The following is a 23,426-nucleotide window of genomic DNA, read 5'->3' as shown; positions in this document are numbered from 1 at the left end:
ACGGGGAGGGGAGGGGGGGTAATGTCGCATGCAACTGGTGCTCTCTTCAGTGACTCGGCACTGTCTGTGAAGCTCTCCTCCAGCGGTAACAAAAACAAAACAAAGCAAACAGAGAATTGTGAAGTTTGTTCCAAAAAACGGCCAGGTTAGGTTGCGGCCCAGCAGGTTTGCACGGACAGAAACAGAAAATGTGTTAAAAGGTATTCTCCTCACACTGCCCCGCCGTGGCTTTCTACCCATGTCCGTCGACTCCTGCCGGATCAAATGTCCGTTGCTTTCTAAAGCCTCTCCAATCTACCAGAGGAGGACAGACATTTCAGCGCTTACCCCAAGAATATTGTGTTCAGATCCATCCCTAATCCAGGACAATCTGTAGCTACCTTAATATGTTTGATGAAGAGGTTTCTGGTCGCAGTGTTGACCTTAAAGCAGGGGTCTGTACACTGTGGTGTGGTGCATCCTCTGGGGGACATCAGGAGAGGAGGAGTGCATTTCATACCGTCAGCTCCACACTAGTCCCTCCTCGGCTCATGTTGGATTTGTTAAGCCAACTGTGCTCTACTCTCCTACTGAGCTATGATGTCAGGGTTATTTTTAGCCCTGTGTGTTTAAATAATTTAGTTGTGTTCCTGCCATATCTGACAAAAAGTAAATTGTTACTGTTCTGATCTGCTGCTGGGACTATAGCCTGGTTTATGCTTGGGCGCGTGCCGGTGTTGTGCACCGAAAATGGCCAATCTACAAGCTCACCACACGTCGCACTAGCTTGTAGATTGGCTATTTTCGGTGTGCAACACAACGCACAACCGAATATATATAAATCAGCCATAATATAAGTACCTTGGGTGGTTGTCCGACCCATGCACCCCACCCAACCTCCCAAACCGTGTCTTCTGTGGCGTTTGGCAGAAAGCCACGGCAGTCACAGAGGAGAAAGGGATTTTTTTTGTGTCTCTTGTGTCACGTGAGAGAAAAAAGTGCACTTGCTGTTGGCAAAAGGAAAAGTAAAATCTGAACAGAAGTGAACGGGAGAGGTATAAAGAAGCTGACAAATGTGTCCGTCCGCAAAGACTCAATTTGTCTGACACGGTACGGTGCGCCCATCCAGAGTAGAGGTTAAAGAATATTAAAATAGAGGGTAAAAGGTTATAAGCCACCATAGTTCGACAGGTTGAATTGAATTTGCTGATTGAATTGAACCTCTTATCACCCATTGTATATGCAATAATATACCATGGGTGATAAGAGTATATTTTCATGAGGGCAGAAAATAACAAATTGACATCTTGAGCTCTTGCGGGGAGAAAAAAATATAATCAATATCAATCAACTCCAAAAATATGAAACATGTTTTTTTTTTCAGCCATGGGATCAGCGACACGGCAATTGAAGAAAGACAAGTCATTACACAGCTCTGCAAATAGTCTGAATCAGCTTTGAACCCTGAGTATGTCTGAACAAAACACAATCACAAGTTCAAAGGTGTTGACATCTCAAGTAAAAAAAAGCAACGTTAGAGCCTGGAGTCGGAAAAAGAAAGATTCACATCCTCATTAGATTCCACACAAACATGTCATGAAGAAGACATTGAACCACTTCATCATCACTGAATGCCAAACCAACCAATGTTCCCTGCAGAGGGATCAGCAGGAGAGGAGAGGAAATAAAGGGGCTACATACTGGCTTGCAAGGTCTTCTGGGATACGTCGTTGGTGTAGGCTCCCGTGCCTCTGTTGGAGATGGCGGCCAGAGAGAAGACGTACTCTGTGTTGGGACGCAGTCCCTCCACCACAAAGGACGACGTGGGGCCAAATTTCTTTTGCTGTTGTTGAGCGGAGGAGGAAGAAGAGGGGTGTGGTGACATCACTGTGATAAACCAATTAAAACCCATACGTTGTTGAGCGGAGTCGCTCAGGGATCTATACTAGTGACTTTTCTGATTTCACCCTACATTAAAAATCTTGCTGCTGCTTTGCTTTACTGGGAGTCAAATGGTGACTCCCAGGTTAGCGAACAGCGCCATCTAGTGGAAACCCACTGAAAACACACAACTCGTCATACTCGTCAATGGCAGTGTGAGCCTCGGGCCAATTGACAAGTGTACTTGTCAGTGGCAGTCAATGAGTTAAATGTATGAAAGTCAATGAGTTAAAAGTATGAACAAGAGCTTGTGACAAAATAATAACTTCACTGGATCCATTGGAACATGGGTTATTTTCTCCATTTCCTGGAAAGTAACGGTTTTGGACATAAAAGGTTTCCACCCGACAGTGACGTTACTTTTTTATCACGAAAAGTTGTTGTGTTGTGTGTGATCTTACCTGGTCACCATGACCAGCCTCTTTGTAGCGCAGTACATAGTTAATGATCCCTTCCTTCTCATAGGCCGGTTCCCAGGTCAGCTCAACGCTGGTGTCGGACACAGCGCCCACCAGGAACTTGGTTGGCTGACCAGGAACTGGAAAGACATGAAACAGACATGAAACGAGACATGGAAACACTCAACCCCATTACAATTTAGGCGTCTAGCAGACACTCTTAATCCAGACTCAGAGCAATTTACAATAAGCAAGGTAAACACATACATCAAATGCAGAGAGACAGTGTAGTGCCTCAGTAATCTAGGATCATAGGTAAACCAACCTAGCAGTCTAAACAGTATAATATCAACAAAAAAAAAGATCTTTCAAATAGAAACTATACAAACTATAATATATCAGGGTCAACAAATTAACCTGGCATCTGTCTAAATTACATTTATCTTTGCATAAGACTGCATGGTCGTAAAGGCTAGGGCAAGTAAGGTGGAGTCTGAAGAGGTGAGTCTTCAGATTAAGGCGGACAATTGGGAGTGAGTCTGCAGTTCTAACTGCAATGGGTAGTTTGTTCCACAGTTTGGGGGCCAGAAGGGAGAAGAGTCTGTGACGTGTGGAGCGTTATTGCGGATGTTTTAGGGAAGGTTCTGACAGCTTCCCTGTGTTAGCTGATCTGAGTGAGCGTATAAAGTGAATGAAAGTAAAGTGAACAAATTCCCCCATGAGAAAAAACAAGGGCTATAAAATTTGTTTCCAACGTAATAAAACTAATTCCCTGACATTCTCTATTTTTTTCCCCACAAAGGTACAGTAAAACTCACAGGGTAAAGTTTTCAAAAGCATGTACTTTTGAATTGATTTGATTTATTAGAAGAAAAGAAACTATAACCTTGACAATAAAGCGTACTAATAACATACATTTTTGAGGAAAATGCACAACAAAGTCTAGGACTTATTTCCATTGTGGTCCTCAACATAATAACATGACAAATGCTCTCAAGTACAATAAATAAAGTCACTTTTCACAACAATAGACATAGATGCATTATTTATTTTATAATTAAATATTTTTTAGCTTTTTATCCCTTTTTGTTCTCCCCAATTTAGTTCTTATGACAGTTGACTCCTCCCCACACACATTTATGTGTGTTGCTGTTGCATCCTACTGGCTCACCTGCCAGTGAGGAGCCCCCACCGGGAGGACGTAGAGCCTTCGTCCTACTCCTCCCGCCCCCCGCTGGCAGGTGGGGTTCCCTCCCCCGAACAAAGGGTCAATATTGTGTTCGTATTGACGCTCGACAAAGCCAGATGCACCGCTGTGAATAATATACATTTCTATGGATAAAAGAACATCAATCAAAACCTCACCTCCTTGCAGCACTTTGACATGGATGGGCTCGGAGAACGGCCCGTCTCCCACAGAGGTGAAGGCCAGCACTTTGATGGTGTAGGTCTCTGACGCCACCAGGCTCTGGATGGTGGTGATGATGCTGTCCTGGACGTTGTGGATCTGCCACGAGCTCATGGGCTGCGAGTCGTCCATGGTGTAGTAGACCCGGTAGCCCTTGATCTGCCCGTTGGGCTCCTCCGGCTCCTCCCAGCGCACCATCATGGTGTTGGACGATATGATGCGCGCCTGGATGTTCCGCGGCGGGCTGGCGGGCGCCTGCTCGCCCGTGCGCGCCTCGGCGGGCTCGCTGGGGGGCCCCTGGCCGATGGTGTTGAAGGCCGAGATGCGGATCTCGTACTCGGTGTTGGGGTAGAGGCCGCCGATGCTGTAGCGCGTGGTGGTGATGCCGTCCATGGTCTCGAACTTGCTGTCGGGAGACTTGGCGCGGTACTGGATGATGTAGTGGGTCACCGGGTCGGGGTTGCCGGAGTCCCAGGTGATGGTGACACTGGTGGCGGTGGTCTCGGTCACCACCGGCGTGCCAGGGGGCTTGGGAAGAGCTGAGGGAGAGGAAGGGTTGATCTCTCAATTGATATTATTCACTGTTTTTACACCATTAATTCCTTTTATGTGATGTGCGTGCAATGTATGTTGTTATGGTGTTGGCCACAGAAGACATTTCCACAAAAATGGACAACAAAGTAATGCCAAACGAATACTTTTTTTGCTGCAATGCTGAGAAATCTATGGAGAAAAATATTAAGAAATCACATCAAATTGACACAAATCGCTATTCGGCCTTTGTTGAAGTATATAGGGCTTTAAGGGGTTAACATTGGTGTCATGAACAGCAGCCCCTGTGCGACACGCAGCTCTTACATTTGACGGTGATCTGTGCCACGGCTTCGATGATGCCCAGGCTGCTCATGGCCACACACGTGTAGTTGGCCGACTCGCGGACGGTGCTGAGCTCCAGGACGTTGCGGCCCACGGGCATCTCGTCCTCCGGGGTCAGGTCCTCCCCGTTGAGCGTCCACTTGACGTACGGCATGGGCGAGCCCACTGCCACGCACGTTATGTTGACGCTGCCGCCGGGCATGATCTCCTGACTGGTCGGGGGGATGGAGAAACGAGGAGGCACTCGCCGCACTGGGAGGAGGACGGCATGAGGAAGGAAAGAGGAACCAGAAGAGGGAGCGGGGGGAGGGGTGAGGGTGGGGTTGGGTGTCAAGGGGGAGTCAAAAAAAGAGAGGAGAGAAGAGGAAGAAGAAGAAGAAGTAACAGGACAGGCCGATGAGAATTTACCCTTTACAAGGAAATACTTAACATCTACAGAAAGGATCAACGTGGTAAAAAAAAAGTCAACTGAAAAAAGCAAAATTACCTTTTAAAAAAATATATAAAATTTAAAAAATATACAAATAATATGAAGGAACTAAACTAACAGAACTGCTTCAACAACAATATAGATTGACAGTAAAGCAACGATTCATAGCAACAAGGTTCCATTGACCAATATTTGACCCATCACAGCACAATTAAAGACACAAAAATCTATTATGAGTTTCTCATCTTCGTAAACTGAGCTGCTGAAGATGCTAACTGAACTAAAAACAGCCTAACCATGGACCGCCAGGTGTGAGCGAGAGTGATAAGGGCCATGTGATATACTGCTATCACATGAGGCCTGCAACGTAAGGCAACCTGAGACTTCCTGCCCTCTCTCCGCCACTCATGGCAGATCAGGAAGTAGGCCGTGATAGGCTCCTCCTCCCGCGGCACAGGAAGTATAGGGTTACTCTGTACTGTTGAAACCACCACTAGGGGGCGTCTCCGTCCCGCTAGCGTGTGGGTGTGTGTGGCTTTCTTTGCTCTGCCCTTCTACTTGCCTAGGCTAATCGCTAAAGATGAGAAACTTTAATGAGATTTTTGTGGTTTAGGGTAGATCCACTGGACAAAGCCTTTTTAAGATCTGACACGGTTCCATTGATAGATGCAGCTATCAGTTTCACAGACAGCATGCATAATAGACCGAGGTAAAAATAAACTCAAGGAGTAAAAATAAATAAAATGGTAACAAAACCAGATATAAAAAATTGAGATAAAATGCATAGAGGAATATAACTGAAGGGTCGCTAGCATGCCCAGACAAAAAGACGATTGGAGAAGAAAGGAGAAAATACGAGATACAAGGACAGGAGCACCTCAGAAAAAGGGGTAGAGAGAAAGGGAACAGAGATAAAGAGGGTGAGAGAGGAGGAGGAGAGAGAAAGAGGGGGTTGGGTGGGAGAAGGGGTAGGGGACGGGGTCACCCACTTCAGTGCTGCATGTGTAAACTTTTTTTTCTCCGTTATTATTAATTATTGTTTTTTTTTTCTTTTTTCCTTCAGCCAATGTGACAAAATGTGACGGGAAGGACACATCGTCACATTGCGAGTCCCGGTTAACACAAAAGAAGTATAGAGAGGAGGAACAAAGTGGTGTGGTCTAGAAGAAATACATAGAGACAGAGGCCGTAGTAGAGGCTGGAGCCAGAAGAGTCGACTAATCACAGATAGTAGGAGATAGGTCAAAGAAACAGAACTGGACCAACAGAGATAGAGAGAGACAGAGAGAGAGAGACAGAGCGAGAAAGAGAGAGAGTCAGAGAGAGACAGAGACACCTTCCACTGGAGAAGGAGATCTTCTAGGATTCATGGATAGAGAGTTTTGAGTGAACAAGAGAAAAGGAGTTGACAATGGGACCGACAGGAAAGATGTTTAGGGATAGTGTGTTATGTGAGGTGCGTTTGTGCCATGTTTGTATGTAGGTGCGTTTTGTCAGTCGTTATGGGTGTGCGCGTGTGTACAGTATGTGAGTGTTAGCGCAGCTTGGAGGGAGCATGAGTTAGTTGACACTGTACAATGTTTAATGGAAGACATGCAAAGAAGGTCCACACAGAGAGAGAGATAGAGAGACAGAGAGAGAGAGAGAGAGAGAGAGAGAGACAGAGAGAGAGAGAGAGAGAGAGAGAGAGAGAGAGAGAGAGAGAGAGAGAGAGAGGGAGGGAGAGAGTGTGAGAGAGACAGAAGTTGAGGAAGAAAGAGAAGTCGGAAAAAAAGAGGATGAACTAAACGAAGAGCTGATTGAGAGACAGACAGGTGACAGGACAGACGAGTAGACAGACAGGAAAAGACAGATAACGCAAGACAGGGACACGAGGCAGAACAGAAACCAGACCCAAGCAGCAAGACAGACAAGAAGACAGACGGGACAGTCAGACAAGACAAGACGAGACAAGACAGACAGGCCGACAAACGAGACGCACAGAAATGGGGCACGCTGGACATACTGTACTTTACGCAAAGGGCGAGTGGGGGGCGGGGGGGTGGGGGTTGTGGGGGGGAGGGGTTAGGAGGAAGTTGGGGATAGAATAAGGAGACTGTGATTCTGGAGCAAAACTAAAAAAGATAGAACCAAAAATCATAATAATAAACAAAATAAATAAAACATGGCTCAAAGTGGGTTTGGAGGTCTCACACACTGGGGCTTAGAATCAGAGTCAACTAATCCCCCCACAACCACCCACACCCACCCTCAAACTCGCCACCTCGATGCTCACGTGACCCGGGATAGCCGGATGGAACGAAAGGGGGCAGTGGGGAGCGTGAGAAAGAAAGGGCATCGAGGATAGCAAGCATTCCAGAGCACGCCGTGTCGATCCAAATGGGATTCATACAGGCCGTCGGTCACCCACCAACACTCGGAAGGGATTTGACCTGTTTGAATGCGCGTCGTTCGGCCATACCGTCGGCTATTAATGAAAGGAGCTCGCAGGATAGATGGTATGTAAAAGGTTAAACAAAGCTCCAACTCTGCCGCTACCGTTGGCCTTTAGAAGAGCCTTTTCACTTGAATTGAGTTGGCTATGTAAGATAACATTGTATTTTTGTGCCATGTATGAAATGATTAATAATACATTTTACACACGACATGTACTGATTGAAGCGAACACGGGCGATGACCTTCCGCCATCTCTGCAGGGCGATAACAGCCTTACTCTTTACATTTACGCTGCAATACACACACCCCTTCAGAAGGTGCTGCAGTCCACTGATAATGTCAATTGCTGACTAGCTGGGGCATGACGTGACCTGACCTTGAGGCTGTGAAAGGTCAATTCAAGTAAAGCTGCTGCAGTTTCATAACTGGAACAAGGTGCCTTTAGATGAAGTAGAACTCAAAACCACAGAAACAGTCACAAGAACTATCAATAAAATGTACGAGAGAGGGTTGTGAAAAAGGCAAATTGTATTGCTTACAGCAAAAAAGGATTTGCCAACCCAAATGGGATTCATCGAAATATTATAGTTACATTATATAATCAACAATATCTCTACACTACCTCTGACTAAAATAGGATTATATTTTATGACAGAACTTTTGGTCAAGGTTTTCGTTCCCCCCGAATTGAAGCCCAAGATGGTGGGGGCAAAAATATACATTGCAATGTTCTAAATTATTATTTAAAAAAAAGCGCCTAACAAACAACAAAGGTGAAAGGGCAGCCCATTCCACACACAAACATGCATGGGTGTGGCTATGGCATGAGTGTCATATACAGGTGTGCCCCCCCCCCCGCCCCCCAGTCACAGGGAGAACCAGGACAATCCAAAAAAAAAGTCACCCAAGCCCATCCAAGCATGCCATTCATTTCCAGATGTAGCATTGTTCCAGACACACACGCACAAAATCAAAAAGTAAAGTAAACCAAACATAAAAGATATCCACAACAGAATTAATGTCTGAACAGCAAAGACAAGTTCCATAGTGCAGCTGTGTTCAACAAGGGAGGATTTGCATCAATACTATTAGATGTTTTTCAGCCATCATTTGTCTCTGATCTCATTTATTTTGGTCATGACCAATGTGAATGCACGTTGACTAAAAGGTGAACTGGATCAAAGTGTTTCTGTTTTGGGAGGGAATTGAGGGTTTGCATATGATCATGTGCTCTTCTCTATCTGGGGCGAATGTCTGCCAATGGACCGGGGGAGCTTTTGAGGCTGAGTGAATGAGGTTTTTCCACAGGAATGATGTCTCCTTTCAACTCCAGGCTCCTACAATCTTAACAGGCATGGTGACAACTGGGTGGAATCTTTGGGGGAAACCGTCAGTAACAAACCTACTGCCCGCAGAACATAAAGACGATGGGAAACTGGCAAGTTTACTGCATGCACCACGCGGCCCAAGCGAATACATTCAGCCTGTGGGTTGTTCTGGCAACAAACGGCGATCTCCCCATCTATCTTTCGAGAGAGAGGAGAACGGAGAACTGAACATAATTCCTGATTTATACTTGGGTGTGCGCTGTATCGCACATCTAAAATAGCCGATCTACAAGGTCACAACGAATCGCAGCTCTATTTCCGATGCATGACACAGGCTACTGCAACTAAAGTATAAATCACCCTTTAAGATTCCGAAGGAAAATAGTGGAGACAAACCGCATAGGCTATACGCCTCGGTGTTTCATCAGTCTACCATTAAACTATACGTATAGCTCTGTACATCTGTGTATGAAATCAACAACAGGACCAGGGTGGAATGCAATACTCAGTCATGCAAGTGATTCTAAAGGCTCTCGCAAGCTGACAAAGAGGGGAAGGGGAGGAGGTGGTGGTGATGTGATGTATGTGTGTGACTCGTTCAGAGAGTCTACCCTTTAGAAATGCAAGCCCAGCGAAAAACAAAACAAAAACCCCCAAAAGAATCCCAATTGCATGGACACGCTCCTCATTCACAGAGACCGGGAGCCCAGCCGGCCCATTTGGAATGGAAAGAAAGGGTGAAAAGGAAACGAAAAAGAAAAAAAATACTAGACCTTTCTTTTAGGTTTTGGACGTAAACAACGTATAATCCTGGTTCAAGCCCCAATGTGGAGAGAGAAAGACAACTCAAAGAAGTCTTAAAGTGGAACGAGGTGAAAAGCAGTCGAGAGAGAACGCCAGAGTACTGAACTAATCTCTAAACAAGTGGGCGGTGGCGTGGAAGGGGTTTGTGCCAAAAAACAAAACAAAAAAAACAAAACCACAAGAGGTCAGAAGGCAGACATTATCGGCCATTTTGGCGAGGCAGCCTTGGAGTGCTGCCCCAAAATGAAGGGGGAAGCCAACATAATGTGCAGCCTTTTTTTAGTGTCACCTTGAAGCTGAGATTACACCCTCTTACTGCCCGACGTCACACAGGCTCCGCATAATATAGATCCTTTAGTTACACTTGCCTGGCGAGGCGGAGGGCATTTACATACAAAACCACAGGGGTCTTATGTATTAATACGACATTGGGCTGCACCCGTGCTAAAACAGTCACTATGGGTGGCCCCATCAAAATGGAAATTATTGCTTAAAGTAAACGGAGAGAAATCGTGGCGGTGGGTGGGGGTGGGGAGGTGGGCTAGTAACTGCAAACAGAAGATTTGGTGGTACACTGTCTTGCAGGTGGAAGACAGGCAGTCAAATGGTTGCTGCAGATATGCCCCTCTCTGTGGTGATGCTATGAGCACTGGATCTAATCTGTCAGATTGTTAACAGGCAATGTATTAATGCTTTTTTTTACACCTGATTAAAAGAGAGAGTGAAAACTTTTATGTTTGCTTATTCGAAGACAAATGAGCAATTTTTTCAGAGGGGTGGGTGTGTGGTGGGCTATGTACTTCAGGACTCCTTGAGACAAACATCTAATAGAGATGGCAGGATTTTTTTTTGCTTTGGCCAGTGAGAACATAAGGTGTAATCTAGCTTTCTTTCCCAACGTTACAAACACACAAATGCAGAGCAGGACATGCAAGCACATTCACAAACCAGGCAGGCATCAATTGTTGTAGGAAGGCAAACGTGCACGTGCATTCTTCACAGCGCAGTCTTGCTGCATCATTGACATGGTTGGAACCACGAAACCAGCAGTCAGGGCTAAATGTAGCCCTGCACTTCTAGAATTTGACGGGTTCTCTTTCACATTTCCCTTCAGTGGAATTGGGCCGTGACGGCAATGAGAGAATACTGAGTGGTGGTGTTCAACTGCCTATAGAGCATCTTTTAATTGCCAATTGGAACAGCGAGAATTCAAAAGGATTAGGATTATATAAATTTGTCTAATGAGCCGTCTCGCAGAACAGCACGATGGGGGGTTGGTGGAGAAGAGGATCTTGATTTTAAAACAAAGAAAAGATCAAATACATAATGCGTCTCCTCTAAGGAAACAATGGCTTTTGATGCAACGGTTTAGATGATTTATCTTAATGTTCTGTATAAAAAAGCAACTTTCCTGCTTAGGAAGTACTACAGCGAGTATGGTTGATATGGACCCTCAGTGAGTCCTGGCAGTCACTCACAGACAGGCAAGAACTAAATACTAAGCCAGTAGACTCAGAGTGTCCTTGGAGGCCGTGCCCGAGGCAACGTGTTCTATTATTTATAGTCTTCTTACGCGATGGCGAGAGGGCAGGGCGATGACCTCCAGGTCTGTCCGAGGCAGCCATTACACTCAGCCCCACATGGGGGTGGTGGGCACCCAGGGGGACTGGCACACTCACTGCTCTGTGTTTATTACTTAAAAAGCACACTTCTCAGCGACAGGTCTAATTCCTGACAGATCGGCACGGCACGCACTGAACTGACACACACGCCCTGGTCCTCACAGGACCCAGATACTGTGTTGGATTGTGTTATCACCTTTGTGTGAGTGATACACCTGATAAAACAAACTCATAATTACCTCTCAATTTACAATTGTAATTACAAATTGTAATTTACTCTGAGCTGAACACTCATAGTCCTTCCCCTCCATGAAAAAAAAGGGGAAAAACTAAAAACTGGAAGTAATGTATTCATAAGAGCAGAGGAGGGATAAACTTTACAGGCAAGTTTACGACAGCCTATGACATAAGATTTAAGAGGGTTCTGGCGCTGGTTCAGATTAATATATGCCTCGGAGAAACCCGGCACACATGGGCTGAGTGCAACATCTCAAAAGATGATGGGAACTTGGGAGAAACCCAATTACCACATAAATCAATGCACGGCCCCTTGCAATTGATCCACAACTCATTTGGCACCCTCTCCTCTCCGGCGCCATGACTGCCGAACGTGTCGGGGAAAAAAACAGAAAAAGAGTCTGCCAAGTCTTTCTTTCGTTCCAATTTGAGAATCTTCATTACTTGGCTTACGTCAATCTGGAAATCAATTCCAACATTCAACACAGGGAAAAGAAGGGGCCGATGAATGAATAATACATCAGAATTTGATTGAGTCTCCCTGACTACTTTGGAAGGAAAACAGCAGTCAGTCAACAAAACCAATCACGTCTCGTCGCCGTCATTTTGAAAATAAAAGCCGCCTTTGTGGTCGCTTAGAGACGGCGAACGCAGCGCCTAAGTCATTATATTGTTATTGATCCGCACGGCACAGTGAAAGACATCCCATGATGGCTGTGTGAAATCACCACTGAACCCAATCAGGCCCAATCAGTTCTCATTCTTTTTTGTTTGTTTAATGCATCACCGTAAACGAGATGGCAGCAACACTGCGCTGAACACACACTAAGTATTTCATTTGGCATTCATCTTCATCCTCCGCGACTCAAGAAGCAGCAGCATCACTGAGTAAGTAAACTAAAAGAAGAAAAAACGCCACCAAGAAAGGAAACCACGAAAAGGACAAACGTGTTCAACGGAAAAGGAAGTTCAGGAACAGAACCAAAACGAAAGGAAAAACAAAACCACACACATACACAGGACCAATAATCACTAAACTCAACAAAGAATGCCGATAAACAAAGGTTTGTATCAGGGAAAAGATCTGTAGAACAACCAAGGAGAGATAATGGAACATTTCAACAAAACAAGGAATGCAGGAAAAGAAAAAACGGCCAAAGGAATTCTGTGTACAGGCATGCAAGCGCAGTTACATTCTCCCATCATGCAACAGTTCCTTTAGGTTATTTCCACGTGCTGGGATTTCAAGACATGTGCAAGAAAAAGCCTTTCCGTGCAGAAGCAATACCAAAGGATGCAAACAAGAAAAGGCCCCACAATGCAAACATAAAAGTAAAGAAACAAAACCCGAGCTAATCGGGTTTGCTTTCATCATTTCTTCTTTGGAATTAAAATAAAAGTAAAAAAACAAAAAAACCTTCTTTCATAATCATTTATCAGTTTGGATTAATCGTTTAGGATTTATTTCAAATTAGTAATGAATCGAGCTTTGTATATAGGCTAAATAGGCAAATATAGCTAAAATTTTCAAACATGTTGATTTTTTTTTATGTGGGTAAAAAAAGTAAAAAAGAAAAAACACACCAACCTTCTCGAAGCTCTGAGGGATGTAAAGGGGTTGATGCAGAACACAATGACATGAGGAGAAGAGAAAAATAGGGGAAACACAGAGAGAGTAAAAAAAGCCACCTCAAGGTGTTTAGCTGCAGCTACATTTCTGTTTTGTTTTTGTTTCTTTTTTAATCCTTTTTTCCTTCCATTTTCCCCCTTGTCCCTGCTATCAGGGACACCCGTCTTCAAATGTAAGCTCAGCCTGCCCCTTAAAATAAGCTTTGACCTCAAAACAATCAGATTCACCCCAGTGGCTGTGCTGTCGTTTGGTTAAGAGAAGGAAGGGGGAAAAAATGGTGTTGCTGCCACTGGGGTTAAATCAAGCGTACCATATCATGATCAAAATTCAAAAGCTCCCTTTTATAGCCAGCGGTGAGTGCAGTAGCTCCCGTGGCAGCTGCATATTATTTGCTTTTTGGTTAAGAGAAGGAAACCAAATAAAGAGGAAATCAAAGAAAACCAATGAGAGATTGAAAAGAAAAGACACAGTTTGGGCTGAAATTAGCAGCTGTGGTTTTTCACGTGGCTGATTTAATCGAGTTTCTTTTGGAGGCCAATTGTTTTTGTATTTTTTTGTATTTTTATTCTCAATCCACCCCTGATGTAATATGCAGATTGGTTTGTTGTTGTTTTTGTTTACAAATGTATTTGCCTGAATAATTCTCCCCGCCACAGCTGCTAATCTCGAGTGCAATTTGCTTTGTGAACAAAACATAGTCAACATCAAATATCAGAAATCGATTGACAAAACTGAGTAAACTGAAAACAGACAAAAGTTGACACCATCAAGGCATAAAAAACATGTGTGGTGCTGGTGGTGGTGGATGCGGCAAAGTAGTGAACACCCAATGAATTGATCACGAGCCCTCAACGGGGCCAGAACCCCTTGACTTATGGCAACTGCGCGAGTTGCTGGCATTGATCTAAGGGTAGAACTGGGTCTATTTGACAAACTGCTAATATTGCCACGCTGCGTCAACAAACTGTTCCCATTATTGCCTTTTAATCTCTTCTCTGGAGCTCTCCACAATAATTGCAAGCGGGGCCTCTTAATTTTCCTCCTCGCTGTGCGTGGTGGAGGAAGGTGGATAGCTACTCGACATGGAGTGTCTCGGCATTGCAGCAGAGACTGTGTTTGCCCTGGTGATGGATGCTGGTGAGAGGAAGCGCTAATCATATCATTCAGGGGGGTTTTTTGTTTTCATTTCACTGTGCCCCCCTCACCGAGGAGATCTCTCTCCCCTACAGAGCTACTTCAGAGGGTATGATAATCGCAATAATAATGAAAAAGTGGCTCCCTGACCCATTTTATAATGTCAGGGCCTTGAATTATTTATCGGGAACAAAGTTATTTGGTACACAGCGGAGTGAACAAACTGAGCAAGCGACTGTGAGGCATCCTTTTTTAATACGAGCCAAAAAATAAATAATACATCGCCGCAAATGCATCAGCCTCAATTTATTAACGCTCGCTTGTCTGGATTCTGCTGTCGTTTACCATTAGCGGTTAGACTTTTGTCTTCATTGCCTGTGTGTCTTAAAGAAACTCAACAGTCCCCTGGACTGATTGTTTTTCTTTATATCTCCACTATCCTCTAGAACATACCAGCTTAAAAAAAAACTACTGCTGACTTTAAAAGGTTTTAAGAGACATTAACCCCAGCTGTTGTGGGGGGAATACTATGGATTTATACTCCAGATCAACCCACCAACAAAGCAGGAGTTAAGTGCTCTATTTATAACTGTGATAAAGAGCATTTTCCAAACTGATTGTGTTGGCACCACTTTTTTTTCTCTCCCCTCCAATATAAATCCACCACAATCCTTTCTTTTAAAAATGTGCTTTTTTTTTTTACCCCCGAATCTGGAGTAGAAGAAAGACTCGGGGGGCTTTCTGATTTTGATTGGTGGCCGCGTACAACCTTGCCGCTCAATCAAAATCGAGACTTACCGTTGAGTTCCTGCAAGAACCTGGAAGAACCTAATCAAAAAGAACTCACTCTGGAGACTCTTTTTGGGAGGGGGGGGGGGGGTCCGTAAGCTTTGATAAGGGTTTGGGACTGGGCGGGGTAGTAGGGGTGGGTGGGTGGGTGTTAGTTAGTTGGGGGTCGAGTTGGGGGTTGGGTGGGTGGGTGGGTGGGGGACGGTATGGGGGGTTGGGAGTCAACATCTCATCGATCAACACATTTAAAGGCTTGTTAACATCGGATATAAGTCATACGTCAAGTCAAGACATACGGCTGGACGGGGCTACACATTTCCTTCCAAGTAAGTGTTGGGGAGGGCAGTAAGAGACAACAGAACGCAGCGTTATATCATCAACACAAGAAGCAAGAGATCAGTTACAACCTTGAAATTCAGGAACGCTTCACTACATATCAAAGTACATTTACTACTAGCATCAGTACTAAAGATTAAAGATTTAATATTACTTGGGTTTTATTGTATTCTTTTGCAAAATGCAGTTCTTTGTAATTTACAACTTGGGAGAGAATACAAACAGTTATCATTGTGTAAAGACTGATTTGTAATGATACTTGTGTGTTTTTTGTTTTTGTTTTGTTGTTGTGGCCCTGGCCGTGGGACCGGGTTTCTCCCTACCTCGCACATAAAGGTTAGCAGGGGAGGAGTAGCGCACGCCTTCCACGTTAGAGGCCACGCACTCGTACTTCCCCTGGTCCGTCTCCTCGCTGTTCTCGATCTGCAGGGCACCTGGGAAAATGACACAACCATAAACAAACACACAGAGAGGGAGAGAAAGAGAGAAAGAACGACAGGAGAGAGAGAGAAATAATTAGTCAATCAGGTCAGCAACATGAAAAGCAGACCCTCTTAATGGAGGGGTATCCTAATTGGTGGAACAAAGTACTCAACCCCCAGTATACTTGAATCAAAGTATAGATACTCCCGGTTCAAATATTACTCCACTACAAGTGAAAGTTGCTCTGTCAAAATTGTACTTGAGTTAAAGTACAGGAGTACTTGGTTTAAGAAATACTTTAAAAATTACTTAAAAGATTTTCAAGAAATGTAAAAAAAAACATCAATAGTGAATATAGCAGATATAAAAGCTCACATCATGTCACATTGTGACATGTTGTGAGCTTGTAGATCAGCTATTTTCCCTATATTTGAAATAGAGCTTAAGTGGTCTTTACGTTTCACCATTCCTATAAATGTAGTGGAGTAAAAAAGTACAATAATTGGCTTAGGAATGTAGTGGAGTGAAAACAGTCCAAAAATACAAATACAAGTACTCAAGATACTCAATAAATGTACTCAAGTACAGTACTCAAGTTACTGTCCAACACTGGGTATATCTTCACTTATTTCTCAGTAGAATTTTTACGTCAGAAAAAGCCATTTCTCGAGCGGTAAAGCCTAATGCAAAGAAAAGCACCCATGTTGTTGTGCTCTGAGCCCGTACTAGGCCAACCACAGGTTAAAGAGAAAGAGAAAAAAAAAAGACAGAGAAAAAAGAAAAGGGGTCGAGGAGGAATTTAAATAAATAAACGTGTGAACTGAATAAGTCAAAACCTATTTGCAGCAGGGTGGTGAGTGTGTTTAACACATGTACGACTCAGAGTTCTCATGTTGAACACCCGAGTAACAATACGTGTGGGATGAAATGAGCCTGGTGATTGAATTCAAATCGACGTATTATCCCTCGCATAGCAGTCACCATGTGCTGGGTGGTGGTGGTGCTGATGGGGTGAGGCGGGGTGAGGGGTCATGGGAGAATTCCTCAGATATAATCGTTTGTCGGTGTGGGCAAATGAGCAGTGGCAACAACGAGATGCTGCTGCTTAGCACAGCAAACCAGACTCTCTCTGCGGTCCCACGGCTCAAAGAACTGCCAACTGTGCAATAACTAATTCTCGCAATACAAAGAAGATGATTTTTTTACACGTTTTTTTATGTCCATTAAATCAGTGGTTCTCAAACTTTTTCCATGTCAAGGACCCCTAAATTAATATGCATTTATTTATTTATGTAATATGTATAGGCTCTGGTGTGTGCATGACTGTAGTTCCCCTTTTTCCAGAAGCAAGGTGGCATTCTCGTTTCCAGTTCCGGGGTCAGTTTTCTCATCATAGCTTCATTTGTTTGACTCCCGGAAACACAAGACACCTTCATTATGTGTTTCCTGTTCAAATCAGCTGCTGAGCCAATCAAATGAAGCTATATGATGAGAAACTGACCCCGGGAATAGGACATGTTTATGCCACTCTCTGGTAAAAGGAAACTAACAGCCATGCACACTACAGAGCCTCTCTCACTACAGTAGGAGACGAACGCGGGAGGAGGAGGCGAGAAAGGCTTAACAACAGGGCATCAGATCCGTCCTCGTTAGCGCATGTTGACGGCACTTCCTGATGATATCATTAGAGCGGCCCGGCCGTCCTGTCTCGTCTGGTCTGGTCCGGGGAGCAATGCGGAGCGGAGCGGCAGACAGACAGATTGCGGCGGAGGCCTCCGCTGACAGACAGAGCACCCACTGCTCGTTAGCGCTTAGCCAGGAATCATCATCGATACGCGGAGCGGAGCACAGGGCCGGAGCGGCTCCCTTCAGCACAGCAGCACACGGTGTAACCTCCTTCATCACCGTCCGTCCAGCCGGGCGCCCGGTGGAAAGTAACCAAGTACATTTACTAACGTGTACAGTTACTTAAATATCCTATCTCTCCTATCCTATCTCCGATCTCCATATCTTCGTAAATTAACGCCCTACTTGATCATGCTACAGCGTCACACAAAAGTATCAAAAGTAGAAGACCGGCAAGCTCGAAATGAGCTCGTAGATTTGCTACTTTTGCTTTATTTTTATTTGAATCAAATTTGACGATATAATCTTGAGGTATTTTTCACTTTACTTGAGTATTTCCTTTTATACTTCTGTCCGCGAGGCAAATATTGTACTTTTTACTCCTCTACAATTATTTACAAATTTCGATTATTATTCTATACTTCAGCTATTCAAAAATAGCAGGATTTCTTTTTTTTAATCTTCACAATAAGTATGTATATCAATGAATCGACAAAACATGTATATTTTTAAATAATCAACTAAATCAACTAGTCTGATTAAACCACTGAAGCCCTATTTGATTCAAGCAACGGTGTCACACTAAAATAGCAAAAATAGCTTATCAGCAAGCCCCCAACGAATCACAATTGATTTGATTAAAATTGATTATTTAAACAAAATAATCAATTCAATTGATTAGTTTGATTAACTGTTGCACCCGTAGTATTTATGTGTATTAGTCATGCTTGCACCTTGGCTGCAGACGGCTTAGCGCTCCCTGAGCAGCATTTGTCCACCTGTGATTCTTTATGGGCTATATTTGAACAGCAATCACTGAATCTAGAAGCGGATCAGACGGCTATCTGTCCATTTGTCTCTTTCTCTCTCTGTCGCTCAACAGGCTCAGATAATCCCAGTCCCTGATGGAGAGTCGTATCTAGTGGAACATGTGCCAAATGAAAATATCTAACTGCACGGAGCACAGGTGGTGGAAGGCTCTCACACATGACGTGTGTGTGTGTGTGTGTGTGTGTGTGTGTGTGTGTGTGTGTGTGTGTGTGTGTGTGTGTGTGTGTGTGTGTGTGTGTGTGTGTGTGTGTGTGTGTGTGTGTGTGTGTGTGTGTGTGTGCGCGCGTGCACACCGTGGCTGGGTGTGCGTGCGTGCGTGTGTGCACACACGCGTTGGGAGATAGATTTTGATCTATTTGATGTGAGCTGGGGACAGCGAGTGCCAGCCTGGTGGCAGGTGGGCTGGACGGCACTCAGAGGCCTCCTGAACCTTGATGCCAGGGAAAGGAGCAAAAAAAATAAACCTTGATGCCAGGGAAAAGAGCATTAAAAAGCAGAGGGACCGCACATGAAGTCCGGCTCCTGGCCGGCAGTTCCACAAAGCTCTGCCAGGGGGCTTGGCCACCGCTGGTATAGGCCTTCACCTTGCTGAGTTTTGAAATCCTAGGGCCAACGGAAGTTTGGTGAACTTTTGTTGGTGGGAGCAAAAGTATGGGGATTACAGATTTTTCATTCCAACCAAGCACTACACCAGGTGAAGGTGCGCCAATTACTTAAATCACTTCGGTTTCAGTCCAATGGTAGGGCTGAACACACAGCCTACAGCTACTCCTAGCATCACAGTAGCCTAATGCCCAAGTTACACTTAGCCGATCTACAAACTCACAACACGTTGTGGATCCAACGTGTTGTGTATGCGACACCGTCATTATGATATATGATATAAACTATAGGCTTAAATCGTGCTACCGAGCAAATCCATAATAATAATCCTGTAACTGTGATGGAGCATCAAGGTCATCTGAAGGTGATTCCCCATCACTGCCGCCTAGAGAGACGACAAATGCGCACAGAAAGAAATAATACCCTTACATCGGTGCGACAAATAAAACAGCCATGGCGAAGAATTAATTAAGAAGTAATTAAAAAGGCACCGGAGGACCCGGTGGACTGCACGTTGGTGGCAGGAGAGAGAGGAAGAGGGTTTGAGGGAGCGAGTGAGGGTGTTTTTAATGTGGTGGTTGGTTGGGTGAAGGGCTCTCGCTAGGCACTGGGTCCCTAAAGGCTTCATTACACAGTTTAAAAGCATTATTTCAAACATAGTCACTTCCTTCAGCCGGGCAAAGAGAGAGAGGGGGAGGGGGAGTGAGAGAAGGCTGGAGAGAGAGAGAGAGAGAGAGAGAGAGAGAGAGAGAGAGAGAGAGAGAGAGAGAGAGAGAGAGAGAGAGAGTGATATGGGAGAAATACATCAGAGATGGGGAAAAAGAGGGAGATGAGCCAGTCAAAGGGAGGAAGAAAGAACAAAGAGAGGAGCAAGAAGAGAGAGGATGATGAAGACAAAGATGGCTGCAAGAAACCAGAGATGGTTAGGGGAGAAGGATGAGAGAGGGGGAAGACGTGAAAAAAAGAGTGAGAGAAGGAAAACCTTGAGAGAAACAGAGAGAGAGAGAGAGAGAGAGAGAGAGAGAGAGAGAAACAGGAAACTGAACTCATGTAATCCTTCCCATCAGTGATGTATTACATTGATTTCTTTTTACTTATATGTACATCTAAAGGGTCAAAATAGATGTAGACCAAAAAAATAATAATTTGATGTTAATAATTTGAATCTGCAAAGCAACTAAAGCTGTCGAATAATTGTAACAGAGTAAAAAAAATACAATATTTGCCTCTGAGATGGAATAGAAGTATTAAGTATTGAAAAAGTGGAAATACTCAAGGAGAGCAAATGCACCTCATATTGTACTTAATTACTTAGCAAATGCCGATTCCCATATCGTCTACGTCGGGTGGAAACTTCAAATTAACTTCAGTTACTTTTCAGGATTCAAATTCTAAAATAGCAAAAGTAGCCGATATACAAGCTCAAAATGCGTTGCTTAACGCTGTGTTTTGAGCTTGTAGATCTGCTAATTTTGATGCTTTTGTGTGACGCTGTAGTATGATCAAGTAGGGCGTTCATTTACAAAAAAAACACCAAAAGTTAGAATATGGAGATAAGAGGTTTCTGCCCGACAGCAACGATATAATGATTTCAACGGCTATTCAGACAAAAGAAATTAAAAAAAAGGAAAGCCTGTTCAATAGCCTAACTGAAACACGCAGCTGTTAATGGCCACCGTTTTTCCACCCCACACTTCCATTAAACCAAAGGTAATTTTGGAATGGTTCTTTGTGCTTGTGAGGTCCATTTAAAGACGGCTAATAAAACTATTGACAGACAACCGTCTTTAAAAGGGCTTTTTTACTGACTGGAATTGAATACATGCAGTATACATCTCAGAGGCGTCACAGTGCGACGCTTTTAGATCTACTCCAAACTCAACCCCTAAATTTAACTGTCTAATCCTAACCCCTACATCTGACCTGAATGTCCTAGTGGTAAGCCTAACTCTAAAATGTTTTTTTTAACCATAAAACAACCAGGAAAATGGCCCTCACAAGTATAGTAATCCAAGCGCACACACACACACACACACACACACACACACACACACACACACACACACACACACACACACACACACACACACACACACACACACACACACACACACACACACACACACACACACAGTACGTTAGCACTCTCTTTTCTTCCATTTTTTTGTGTCTGGTTTTTAAATACTATTTTATGTGTACAGTATGTTGAATAATTACACTCTGTGTGCCCCGGGCTTCCTGTGACTTGCCAGCATGAGTGCGGCCATCTGCATTTCTACTCTGTTTTCCTCTCCGTTTCATCATACATATAAAACAAAGGATGTGTGAAGGCTGGGGGGTTCCTATAAAGCCCTGGAAATCATCTTTTCTCTGGCATGTTGGGAAGAAGAAAATACACAGAGACTCCACACACTCCACACAATGGAGCTTTGCCAGCGGTGGAAAGTAACAAGGTGCATTTACTTAAATTGGAGAATTCTTCCACCACTGAGCTTTGTGGATGAAGAAATAAAGTGAATATCTCGCCGTCGTGTGGTCAAGTGGGTGGGCCGCGTGCATTTCCAATGTCAAGCTTGGATAAATGGAACTTACGTTCCTAGTTCCTATTTATCGGTAGTTTTTTTTGGACAATATACCTTTAACATCTTAGTCTTTTGCCAATTACTTGGGGCCTTACTTGCAATATCCTCACAGGTTGGGAATCACTGCTTTAGTCTGCAATGACATTGCCTGCTGGAGACAGAGGCCAGCGCGTGTGCACGCACGCGCACGCACACACACACACACACCCTTCTGACTTCATTCACTTGTTTCTTGGACACAGAACCTTGTTGAGGACAGGGGTCATCTCTGACACCCTGGCACCCAGACTCAAAACCTGGACCGACCACCTGGAACTGGACTGAATGAGAGGAACGGGAGGGAATGGGAGGAGGTGATGGCAGGAGGATGGCATCCAAGAAGACCGAGAGAGACAGACAGCAGATGGAGAGGATTTGAAATAGAAAAGGAGGCGAGAGAGAGAGAGAGAGAGAGAGAGACTTTGAGAAGTGGGATGTGTACCAACAACAGGAAGACAGATGGATAGATAGAAGTATGGGGGGATGAAAGGGAGGAGAGAAGAGGAACCAGCATGGATGATTAATTTCAGAAAGTGACTGTGGCCATGGGCGCGGGAGCCTGGCTCTGCCATCATGTGAACCCCTCAGTCCCACTAGTGCTGTAATTCAATTAGCTCACACTGGCAAGGCCTGATTGATTAGTTTAGCCAATCAACAAATGGCTGGATGTGGATGAGTCTCAGTCTCAGTCTCAGTCTCAGTCTCAGTCTCTCTCTCTCTCTCTCTCTCTCTGATTTTTTCTCTAGCTCTGTTTTCATCTTTCTTTTTCCCACTTCCCTGAAAGCAATTCTCTTTTTCTCACCCTTTCTCTTCTGTATTTAGATCCAAACACACGGAGCAGAGACTAACAAAACAAACATACAGAGCAGAGAGAGCAGAGCAGACAGAGCATAATCACTCAGAGAGACTGGCCTGTTAGAAGGCAGACTATTTACCAGTGTGTACTTGAATTGTTACAAACCAACACTATGAATAGATGTAATAGTGTTCTTTGGCATGACACTCTCTCTCTCTTTCTCTCCCTCTCTTTCTCTCTCTCTCTCTCCAGGCTGCCACTCGGCCACGCTCCGACGCCGCCCCAAGGTCGGTAAGGAGTGAGCGCGTCGGGCGTAGGGCCCCAGACGTGACGCCATTGTTGTCAGTGCCCATCTGGTGCCTCGAAACGCTCCCGTTCAGATCGGTAATGAAGCAGGTAGGGAGTCCAGCCCGTCAACCACCTAGCCTGCCTCCGGGCCGGTGCACAGGAGGTCTTGCATGGCAGCGGATGTTAATAGCATTGTTAATTTTAGCCACTTTTTTGGCTGAAACACTTATCCTGGGTGACTTGTATTTGGACGAGCCAGGGTAGGGAGTCTTAGCTGCAGGACACGACGACAGGTCACATTGGCGGTGGATGGCTGGCTCCTGCTGGTCGGGGGGGTACTTGTCAACCTTCTCATTTTGTTTTTAAAGATTATTTTAATGGCGCTCCTGCTAAACCAAGTGGAGAAGCCATGTATTAGGAGGAAAATGAGGCTCCACAGCCACCCCTGGAGCTCTCTCAGCTTTAATAGGTGTACAGATTATTACTGCTTTCCACCTCACACTGCCTGCAACGCTGTAGCAGCAGTGATAATACCTAGCTATTTAGCTGTGCACTCCTTGTACACGGTCCAAGTATCCCAGACTCTTCTCCCTCCTCCTGGCTCCCCAGGCTGTGGAATGACCTCCTCCCCTCTGTCAGGAGGACTGCAGACTCACTCCCACCACTTTGTA

The 23,426-nt window shown here is 44.6% G+C and overlaps 1 protein-coding gene across 1 annotated transcript in view; it reads right to left on the bottom strand.

Annotated features, from left to right (window-relative positions):
- ptprsa (protein tyrosine phosphatase receptor type Sa) overlaps positions 1-23,426 on the bottom strand; it is a 282,355-nt gene that overhangs the window by 105,124 nt on the left and 153,805 nt on the right. Inside the window, 5 exon segments of the mRNA XM_080431352.1 lie at positions 1,681-1,822; positions 2,322-2,458; positions 3,684-4,265; positions 4,585-4,854; positions 15,672-15,782. Of these exon segments, the coding sequence (XP_080287478.1) occupies positions 1,681-1,822; positions 2,322-2,458; positions 3,684-4,265; positions 4,585-4,854; positions 15,672-15,782 (1,242 nt within the window).

This window comes from Gymnoscopelus braueri (assembly GCF_963280865.1).
Source record: "Gymnoscopelus braueri genome assembly, chromosome: 6".
Taxonomy (NCBI): Eukaryota; Metazoa; Chordata; class Actinopteri; order Myctophiformes; family Myctophidae; genus Gymnoscopelus; species Gymnoscopelus braueri.
Note: the sequence above shows the minus strand (reverse complement) of the source record. Positions and strands in the feature narration are given on the sequence as shown.